Raw genomic sequence first — 11,175 nt, 5'->3', positions numbered from 1 at the left:
AATAAATATCTTAATTTGTATTACAATATATCTTCACACCCCTGATAATTAGGATTTGATCATTTAATACATTCTCATGGGCGTTCGGCGAGATGCTCAGAAAGCCTTTTCCACAGTTAAATCATATTTGGTAAAGTTGCTCACGTCATTGGTAGAAGCCAAACTGTGCAATGTTAAAATGAACCCTTGAACCTTCACAGTTAACCCAAGTGTGCAAGCAACATTTGTCAACCTCTCGGGTCAAGTGAGCGAGTGTAAGTCACTCACCAAGAGAAATCTCTCTCAAAGCATCGTGCCCTATCTCAGCCGGACACATTAGCCCCACACAACACTCCGAGGCTCTGTCTGTAAGTCATGCTTATTTCCAATGCACTCTTCCCAAACTGATGCAGCCGTGTCCTGCGGAACGCTCTGACAGGTCGTGGGCTCTTGGCCCGTGCTAGAAATCTGATTCATTACACACAACTCCTGCTTCCAGATGTGAAGAAAAAATTATTTCTGTGGCTCCTCCAGTGCTTTTTATTGCCGCTTGGAAGCGAAATGAAATTTCTCCCATCCTAGAGGGTTTTACACTGACAAAGAATGAAATCAACATCTCGACAGGATTTGGCTTGGCTTTCAGAAGGAATATATTGAGCACTGGAACATGCTCGCCGAGATAAATGCTTTGAAACGGACACAAGAATGAGAGCGGTGTTCGTGCAAGCGTCTTGGGAAAATATGATGTGACTCCGGTAAACACATTTATCATTTATATGCTAACAAGATCTTCAGAAGTTTGTGGAATGTTTAATTCATATTTACATGTTTTGATAGCATGCGAAGATTAGTCCGGTATAATGAGTCAAACATCTGCATCTTTCATCCGCGTTTATTAGATGAAGTGTGTTTTGTGTGTAATTGAGGTGAGCTGAATAAAACATTATTAACCCAAAAGATGAATCCATGCGTGTCGTTTGAGATGAAGACTATTATTGGAGAGATCTGTTTTTTCATTAAAACTAATCAGAGATATTTGCTTGCGTGCTTTCCAGACGCTCAGTGATTCTTCTCTTGTTATCTGTGATTGTAAAGGACGCTTTGCTCGTGAATTGTTTGTTCATTTGCAAAAATCCTTCCTGTTTTTTTGCGTTGTGTCTGAATGCAAGCGGAAGAGAGTATCAACAAATGTGTGTAGATGTTTCAGAGTTGAGTAGTGTCGGTTTGTGAAAGTTATTGCTTACACAAATGAGTCTATATATGAACGTTTTCCTGTACTTATATATGCAAAGCTGTAAATTACATCTTTATTATTAATATGAGATATTAGCTGACAGTAAAACAGAAATAATTCTATAATTCTATCAGTTTTTTTGGAATAAATAGCCACACTGAAGAGCCAAGCAACCATTCAGAACACCATAGCAACCAGTTAGTGCACCGTATCAAATACCTATTACTACTTTGGCATCACGATGGTGAATTTTGCATGGCCAAACATCCCATTTTCTATCTACCTAGCACATGTCACTTTGTTTAAGCAAGTGCACACACTTTAGCTGTGGTTAAAATGACTAGAATAATCTTTGAATGCGTTTCAGAGCGTGTTCCAGCAGCGAGACTGAGAGTGAAGCTGGAGATCTGCTGGATCAACAGTTTGAAGAGCTCAACAACAAACTAAACTCAGTGACGGACCCCACCGGATTCCTCAGGATGGTATCCAGAAACAACCTCTTTAACAGGTCAGATGCCAGCATGTGAAACAGCTCTGATGTGAACGCCCTTTTTTAAACAAACGTAAAGGTATAATTTGGTTGCATTGCCCGGTTTCCAAATTCGATGCATTTGCGTAATCAACCTGAGTTAACTACTGTCCATTTACCACTGTTGCTAGGTAACGAGGCAACACCCTAGCAACCACACAAACCATCCAAGTGCATAGAAACTAGCATAAAGGCAAAGAAAGGAGACTCGATCAATCTTAAAATCATTACACAATTAGCAAACCTTTTCTGCTCCTAATAGATCTAAACTTTACCGGCGGAATACTCGGCTCAGACGGACGATCATTAAGAAGAAAGTTCAGTCTTCACATCCAGATGTATTATGAGAGAGAGAGAGAAAGTCATTAACATTAGAACAGGGGGATGGTGAGAGACGGGAGTGTGGTGGGGAGGTTGTGATGTGAGTTGGGTTAGACAGGGTCAGAGCGAGCATCATTACAGCTCTACTGCTCATCAAGAGCTTCACATATCTCTGTATTCATTAAAACAAAGCGCCGTACACACAAACACACACACACACACACACACACATATACACACATATACACAACTCTCATCTGCCCTAATGAGCACCAGACACGGCATCCAAATTCTGTCATTATTTTCTTACATTCCTGTTATTTCAAACCTGTAAGCTGTGAAACATAAAAAAAAGATTTATTGTATATATAGTAGTGTAGAGTAGTGGCCAGAAGTGAACATATTTCTACAGTATTTGCTTTAAATTGATCAAAAAAGCATCAAATTATGACATCGAATGATTTAAAGCATCACATATATAAGCAAACTACAACACCATATCAGGAAATGTGGGTGCCGTCCAGTATACAAAAATGCGTAGAAACACAAAAAGCTGACAGTAAATAAAAACAAACTTCGAGCACAGTTTTATCACTTTCGCATATTTTGTTGATTCTCTCTTCAGCACTTTTTACTCAGTAAATTCGCCAAACCTCTTCTTTTCAAAGATAAGCCTCAGTTTACTCTCTAAACACAACTACACAAGATGCATACAACATTTTGCAATATATATATTTATGTAATATTGAATCAATGTCAACATAATTTTTTAGCACACAAAACCATCGTATGGCTACAGAACAATGGAAATGTAGCTTTTGTTCATGATTATAAAAGAACTGTTGGTAGGGGTGAGTAAATCATTTTTTGTGAGCTATTTCTTATAATAATCCACTACATTCTCTCTCGGTTGATCCTGTGGTTTGATATGACCCAGAATCAGATGACATGTCAAAGACAGATGCTCATTCAACAGTAATCTGGGAGTATTAGATCATTTAGATAAATACCCACCTGTCTCCCTCTCTCTCTCCCTGTGCCATGAGCTCTGGTATCTTTTTGTAGGTGTGTAATGATAGAGCTGTTTGACAGGAAGTGACCACAGTGCTGCTTAGTTACCATAGTGATGGCGACTCGACCTTGAATATGGACTCGTTCACCTACACACATTCTTCAATAATTAGATGTTCTTTATGGTCTTTACGTCCATACGGTGATGCGAAGATCCTTTATTCTAAAATGTTAAAAGAGACTTATTTCTGTAGCCCTGAGTCACGAGAAGATTTGCACTATACACTGATTTTGAGATCACAATCTTATTGCCAGTATGAAGACAGTCACAATAAAAATGTGACAAGAATCAGATTAACAGCAATACAGGAAACGTTACAAAATATATACTATAAAACTGAGCCGTTCTAAATTTGAGCAATTTCAAGTTAAACGTTTTAAGCATTTTCTAATCATCATACACACAGAATATGTGGACTGCATATCATCTGTAAACATTTAGAAGTCTTTAAATCTGTAACATCTCATAAGAAGTGACAAAGTGTTGAGTACTGAAGTGCTTTGGATAAAAATGTCTGCTGATAAATGAATCAACGTAAATGAGAATGAGCAATACAGGTAAACTGCGCCATCTAGTGTCAGAGTAATGTTTGTCCTTGCAATGTGCGAGTTGGTATACTGTAAATAAATGTGTTTGTTATGTTTCAGAAGTTGTCAGAGTATGACAAGTCTCTTCAGTAACACAGTATCTCCGGTGAAAGAGGGCAGCTCATCTCTGCCACGCCGTGCCAGCGCGCTCAGCAAACCACCGTTGCGAGCTCTGTACGACCTACTGATCGCTCCGATGGAGGGGGTACGAGACGAATAAACAGTAAAAAAAGGAATAATAGTCATAATAAACCCAATGTTACTCCAATGTTAGTGTGTGTAGACAGTTGAGAGAAAATGAATATTGCCTATGACGGGTATGAATGTGTTTGTCTGTGCTCAGGGTCTGATGCACTCCAGTGGTCCGGTGGGCAGACACAGACAGTTAGTTCTGGTTCTGGAGGGCGAGCTCTATCTCATCCCGTTTGCTCTGTTGAAGGGCAGTTCTTCGAATGAATATCTATATGAACGCTTCAGTCTCATCGCCGTTCCATCTATCGGCAGTCTGGGCACATCAGCTAAAGTAAGCAAACACTCACACTTTATACACTGTTTACCGCGGTACCATGTGTAAAATAGTTTTCTTTATAAAGCAAGATCATAAGACACCAATGATATGATATATATTATTATAATATAAAAGCGCATAGATCCATCTCGCTTTATGAGTGTTGCCATGGAAACATGCATCCCCTGCGGCTCATCCAATCAGCTCCATTTTCCAATTAACATTGATGTCCTCTGCCACAGGTTCACCCACGCCGGACCGGTCCTGTTCTGTGTAACGGAGGCATGGCCGCAGTCGTCGGAAACCCTCGACTCCCACCGTCAGTAATGGACCGCTGGCTGTGGGGTCCGATGCCCACCGCCGAAGAGGAAGCGCACATGGTGGCCGATCTCCTGGGCTGTCAGCCGCTGGCCGGCCCCGCGGCCACCAAAGAACGAGTCATGAGCGCGCTCACGCAGGCCGAGTGCGCCCACTTCGCCACGCACATCTCCTGGAAGCTGGCGGCTGTAGTGCTCACGCCCAGCCTGGATGCTGGCTCCGGAGCCGCGGGTCCGGCTCCCAGCAGCGGTTCGGGGGTTGGTGAGGGTGGGGGAAAGTCCAACTACACCATCCCAGACAGCCTGCACGTGCCAGATGATGCCAGCGATGCGGAAAGTATTTGCGACAGCCCGCCGCTGCAAGAGTTCCTGCTCACCGCGGCCGACATCCTGGACCTCAGACTGCCCACCAAACTCGTGGTGCTGGGGTCAGTAACATTAAATCTGACCAACATCAACATACATCCTCATCCTTGTGTCATTTCAAACCTGTATGAGTTTCTTTCTTCTGCAGAACACAAAAGAAGATATTTTGAAGAATGTTGAGAACCAAACCACACTGAACTCCATTGACTTCCATTGTATGAACCCAAAACTACTGAGACATTTCTCAAAATATCTTCTTTGGTTTGAAATAACACAGGACATCATTTTATTTTGGGGGAACTGTCCCTTTAAAAGTGCTCAAGCTTTGTAGCCAAATCGTCACATCACTTATTTTCATACATAACTTCTGTTTAACAAACCGTAGTACAACCGCGTCCATGGCAGTTTTACAGTCTATTTAGAATAATAGCTTTTCTATTCCAGTGAATTACTGCTCCATTGTGCCAATCCAGTGTGTGTTTTATAACCCTTCAGCTCATACCAGGAGTCGGATAGTAAAGTGACCGCTGACGGGGTGGTGGGTTTGACGCGGGCTTTCCTGGCGGCCGGAGCTCAATGTGTGCTGGTCTCTCTGTGGCCGGTGCCCGTCGCTTCCTCCAAGATGTTCGTCCACGCTTTCTACAGCGCTCTGCTCAACGGAACCAAAGCCAGCGCGGCCCTCGCGGACGCCATGAAAACCGTTCAGAGCAGCAAGCAGTTCTCACACCCTTCCAACTGGGCAGGTCAGGAAATGTTAAGGTTCTCGCTTGAGAATATTACTGACTCCATTCTGGCATCTTGTTAAAACTTCTGCGCACTGCTTAAATGTGTCTTCAGGCTTTATGCTGATCGGCAGTGACGTGAAGCTGAACAGCCCGTCATCTCTGATTGGTCAGGCGTTGGCGGAGATCCTGCAGTACCCTGACAAAGCCAGAGACGCCCTGAGGGTTCTCCTGCACTTGGTGAGAAACGCATAGCATGTTTACCATGAGATTGACATGCCTGAAGTATTGAAAATATAGGAATTCATTATTCAGGCCTCACGGTGACATGAAGTCACCTGACATTTTAAAATAGCACATGGTCTTCTCCAGCGTACTGCCTTGCCATGGTGCTCGTGTAGGCGATGGGATTTCAATCATGTTTCCATGTCATATTCTCTGCAGGAATGAGCTTCTTAGCATGTTATCTTGTTTTTAGTACACAAAATGTATTTACTTTAAAATGTCCTAAGATATTAAGTCTTGTTTTCTATTTAAAAAAATCATTTTATTTTAATATTTTAGAGTTAATAGCTTAGGTCACTTTCCTTGTCAATTGTTGATTGAAGAACTGAAGAGATCATAAACAAGACAAAAATTGTAAATAAGAAGTTCATTTTTTACAATGTTTCTGCTGTACCTTGAAAGAAAAGTTTGAAATAAACTCTGAAAATATTAATAAATATAAATAAAGAAGGCATTACTTACTTCTTAAACTAAATACACTTTCATCTACATCAACATTGCACAAAAATTAAGTGTTGTTTTTCAGTTTATTTTGAGTTCATGCTTAAAACTAGAAAATGACAGTAGCTAAGCAAAAGCTTGAAACCAGTTGTTGGCGGGTATTCCTTCTTGTTTTAGGCATAATTCATTAAATAAACTCTATAATTTGTAATAGAAAAGGTGCAAAAATACTTAGTAGGAAATCATTTTTTTTTGCAGTGATTGCGAGTTCATGCCATGGGCTTCTATTTTTAAATAAAAGCTACTTATCACTACAAGTAGCACAATAACACAATAAATAAACAAGGTATTTGCTAATGAAGGTCGTCTTTTAATAAGGTTTATTCTGGTTAGGAATATTTTATCAGCACATTGATTTACAGCGTTTATGTCCCATCTGTGTCTCAATGGCTCCTCCAGGTGGAGAAATCCCTGCAGCGCATTCAGAACGGTCAGAGGAACTCTATGTACACGTCTCAGCAGAGTGTAGAGAATAAGGTGGGGGGTGTGCCGGGCTGGCAGGCTCTTCTGACCGCAGTGGGCTTCAGACTGGACTCAGCTGGGACGGGACTCCCTGCCGCTGTGTTCTTTCCAACGTCAGACCCCGGAGACCGATTACAGCTGTGCAGTACAACCCTACAGTCACTGCTGGGTATGACACACTCATTCTCTCTTTATTAACCAACTGCAATATTAAGAATATAAAATATTTACTTGTGATTGGTTAATATATGATAACTGATCTTGCGTTTTTAGGTTTGCCTCCGCCTGCTCTACAGGCCTTATGTAAACTGATCACAGCATCAGAAACCGGAGAACAGCTCATCAACCGGGTGAGAATGACTTCACACACGTCACATACACCGTCCTACGCTTGTGCATCTGATCTGAGATCAGTCGTGATCTGTGCCGAGCTTATGATTTCACCACTGCTAATGTTTGTTTGCTTTTTAACAGCATTTTTATCCTAAATCCTCTTTCCTTCTCTTTTCCTAAACTTACAATTGAAGGCTGTTAAAAATGTAGTGGGAATGGTGAGTTCTTACGATTTTAACTCATTTTAAGTGTCTTTACTTCAAATAATACACTAACACACTACTGTTAACTTTAAGTCAACGTGCGTTTACAACTCATTTTCCTGTAATATGTGATGTAGTTAAACGAAAATGTAGGAGAGGTCTTGTGAATGTCAAATTTCCATAGCAGAATATTGCTGAGGATGATGTCTGTATGACAGACAGAAGGTTAAAAATAAAACCATCTGATGAATAATGCATGACATCTACTGCTGTGAATCGTGCACGATAAAGCCAGAAACACATTTTAAAAGAGTCAATTCAATTTCACGTAGACTTGAAGTTCAATATAAACTACTGTAAGAGGCAAATTAACATCAATAATATGTCTTAGCTTTATAACAAGTGTTGCTATATTTAACATCTTTACACAGTCAAAATGAATAAAACATGCATGATCATGTGTTGGACATTATGAGATGTGAGATTATTTTTGCGCAGCTCCATCAGGTTTTGGTTCAGCTCCAGTCAGGAGAGAAGGAGCAGGATTTCTCTCTCGCGCCCATTCAAGTGTCCATCAGCGTTCAGCTCTGGAGACTCCCCGGCTGTCATGAGTTCCTTGCTGCTCTGGGTAAAAACAGCTTCATTTCATTTTCATCTCCTGTAGAAGTCCATGCTAACCGTATATATCTCTCTCCTTCAGGGTTTGACCTGTGTGAGGTCGGTCAAGAGGAGGTGGTTTTAAAGACGGGCAAGCAGGCAAACCGTCGCACCATGCACTTTGCCCTGCAGTCTCTGCTGGCTCTGTTTGGTGAGCGTCTCTTCGCCCTCACATGAAACAATCTAAGCAAGATCAATGCAAGCATTTAAGTGTAAAACATATTGAAACATTGTAGTAATTCCTTTAATGGTGTTTCTCCATAGACTCAACTGAGCTGCCGAAGCGTCTGAGTCTGGACAGCTCGTCCTCGCTGGAGTCTCTGGCATCAGCACAATCTGTGTCCCACCAGCTGCCCATGGGCTTCCCCAACCCGCCCTTCTCTCCTCCCTGCCCCGACAGCCTGGCATCAGACGCCATCTCAGTCTACAGCCTGAGTTCTATCGCCTCCTCCATGAGCTTCCTGTCCCGGCCTGACGGCGATTTCATCAGCCAACGCTCGCGTCAGCAGGAACTAGAGCGCCACCGGGGTGGAGCCGGTCTGTTTGCATCACATCGGCACGCAGCGGTGCCACGTAGTCGATCGTCTCCGCACGGAGCCGCCGGAGGTCACGACGATGAAGAATACGAAGGCTACAGTATCATCAGCAGCGAGCCCTTGGGTACCCAGAGTGACACGCTCCCCCGGCCTGCAAACCACAGGAATCACAGAGGCGCGGCACGGGGCGGGGCGGGCAGGGGCTACACAGTGTCCGTGTCCTCGAGGGGAAGCGTCAGCACCCCAACGTCTCCTGTGAAAACAACCCTGGTGCCCAGTCCCAACTCTCCCTTCCAGAAGGTGGGAAAGGTGAGCAGCTCGGACACGGGCGAGTCCGATCAGTCCAGCACGGAGACTGACAGCACTGTGAAATCCCAGGAGGAACGCACACCCGGAGCCCCTCTCGACCCGCAGGAGCTCGCCCAGAAGATTCTAGAAGAAACGCAAAGCCACATGCGTGCCGTCGAGACTCTGCAGAGGAGCACTGGAGGCGCCTCGCCGGGCAATGGGTTCAGCGGAGGAGGCCCCCCGACGCCAACGGGTGGGTCCGCGTTCCGTTCCTCAGAGACGAGCGCTTTCAGTCGCCCCAGCAGTAGAGCCAGTATTAAAGCTCAGTCGTCACCCCTCCAGACCCGTCCTAAACCACCTTCTCGCACATCGTCCCTCCAGAAGGTGAGCTCGGGCTACAACAGCCCTGCGACTTCGGAAACATCTCTGAAAGAAGACAGCCATCCGTCGCCCACCTCCGACAGCCAGTTTAAACTCAAGTACCCCAGCTCGCCCTACAGCGGGCACATCTCGCGGTCGCCTAGCAACGTCTCGCCCAGTTCTGGCCACCAGTCGCCCGTGGGCAGCGCGGCTTCTCCAGCGCTCTCCTACTCCTCGACCGGCTCGACGCGCTCTAGCCCGGCCGACGCTCCGGATATTGACCGGCTTAAACTGGCTGCTATTGATGAAAAAGTCCAAGCCATTCACAATCTCAAGACATTCTGGGCCAACGCGACCCAACAGCAGCACTCGGGCCCAATGCGTGTGCTTCGTGGTGGAAAATTGAGTACCGCCAAACGTGACGTTCTGGGACTGCTTAATCTCTCGCCCCGCCATGCTGTGACAGGCCAGGATACGCCCAACCATGAACTGCAAGACGCTGGGCTCCAATCCCTCGAGCACGGCTCCAGAAATCCACCCAATGGCCATCGCAAGATGGAGCCGAAGAGGGTCGTACCTTCTCCGACATCTTCCACAGGGAGTAGTCCTGGATCTCACTCCATCCGACTGCCCACGGGGAACGGGTACAAGTTCCTGTCGCCCGGAAGGTTTTTTCCTTCGTCTAAATGTTGAGACATTTATTTTTGCTTTGACACTCTCTTGATGAAGGAGTATTTTGAGTATTTATAACTCTGAAAACAGTAACAAGGACAGTCTGGGTTAGGATGTGCACATTCCCAGAAGCCTCAAACTGCCTACTGTTTAATTCTGTGCAGAGAGCATATTATCCTTATGCTTCCACCTACACTGTAAAGGACCATTTATATATGCAGACTGATCTGAGACCTGTGCAGGGCATGTCAGACAAAAAAAACAGAGATTATACCAAATGGTATTTCAACAAAAAGACGCTCGCTGTTTGTGTTAGTGAAGATGATGCGGCTTTGACCGGTTTATTTCATTTGAGTTTTTTGTTTTCATTTGTATTATTAATATAATTATTGTTATTATTATTATTATGGATGGTAATTGTTATTACAGTTATTTGTTTAGTAAATTAAATCAATGTTTTGCAATCAGTATTATACATTTTTATATTGTTAAAGAAGCAAACCATGCACAAAAAAGTAAAACATTTTCATATTTTTATGGAGGTGGTGACAGCGCACCTGACCTGACTTCTGTGTGAATTGAGTGTCAGTATTACAGCATGGGGTTCTCTTGGTCTCCAGTGATTTCGTGTCTTTTTAACAGAGATTTTGCATATGTGGACGCTCATCCAAACATATCTCAATCATTTCTCAGTAAAACGGTCTCAATAAAAAATGTTTAATTTACCCTTTTGCGGTGGTCTTATATTCCCTTTTAGCCGGTGTTATGAGAATGTCTTCATAAAAATATCTAAAGGTGATTCTTTCAACCCAATTATTAAAGAAAAAAAGAAATTATCCTATTCAGATACAAGGATTTTCATCAGTCTGTGTACATATGTACACACATACACACACATATATATGAAGAGTTTGGTTCCAAAATGAGAGCCATTTTTGTATTGTGCGGTCCAACTAATATCAATCAAACTGCAGTTGTTTTGATTTAAGCAATAATAACGAAAGAAAACACAGCTGAAAAAAGTTTTAATTAACACAATAAAACACAACAATAAAAACATGATTCTTGAATTTTTTTTAAAACACAGTTATGTCCTTTGGGAACCAAACTCTTAATATGTATTATATATACATTTTTAAAATCTTTGACATTAGATACTGGCACATTACAACTAGAGGTGAAAACTGGTCATATTTTATGACATCGGTTCAATATCACCTTTAGCTGATCTTATGCACTATGT

General features: G+C 43.1%; 1 protein-coding gene across 4 annotated transcripts in view; it reads left to right on the top strand.

The window, feature by feature from the left end:
- Positions 1 to 10,650, top strand: part of ttc28 (tetratricopeptide repeat domain 28) — a 166,208-nt gene extending 155,558 nt beyond the window's left edge. For 3 of the 4 annotated variants that reach the window (XM_079448977.1, XM_079448976.1, XM_079448979.1), the window contains 10 exons: positions 1,581 to 1,721; positions 3,783 to 3,927; positions 4,066 to 4,245; positions 4,473 to 4,975; positions 5,409 to 5,656; positions 5,751 to 5,875; positions 6,821 to 7,052; positions 7,157 to 7,233; positions 7,918 to 8,227; positions 8,341 to 10,650. In XM_079448977.1, coding sequence (XP_079305103.1) covers positions 1,581 to 1,721; positions 3,783 to 3,927; positions 4,066 to 4,245; positions 4,473 to 4,975; positions 5,409 to 5,656; positions 5,751 to 5,875; positions 6,821 to 7,052; positions 7,157 to 7,233; positions 7,918 to 8,227; positions 8,341 to 9,953 — 3,574 coding nt within the window. In that variant the 3' untranslated portion in view covers positions 9,954 to 10,650. The remainder of the gene's footprint in view (positions 1 to 1,580; positions 1,722 to 3,782; positions 3,928 to 4,065; positions 4,246 to 4,472; positions 4,976 to 5,408; positions 5,657 to 5,750; positions 5,876 to 6,820; positions 7,053 to 7,156; positions 7,234 to 7,917; positions 8,228 to 8,340) is intronic. The other variant, XM_079448978.1, reaches the window with a different exon arrangement.
- The last annotated feature ends 525 nt before the right edge of the window (positions 10,651 to 11,175 follow it).

The sequence above is a fragment of the Barbatula barbatula genome, assembly GCF_947034865.1.
Source record: "Barbatula barbatula genome assembly, chromosome: 24".
Lineage (NCBI taxonomy): Eukaryota > Metazoa > Chordata > Actinopteri > Cypriniformes > Nemacheilidae > Barbatula > Barbatula barbatula.
This window is presented reverse-complemented; position numbering and strand designations above follow the sequence as displayed.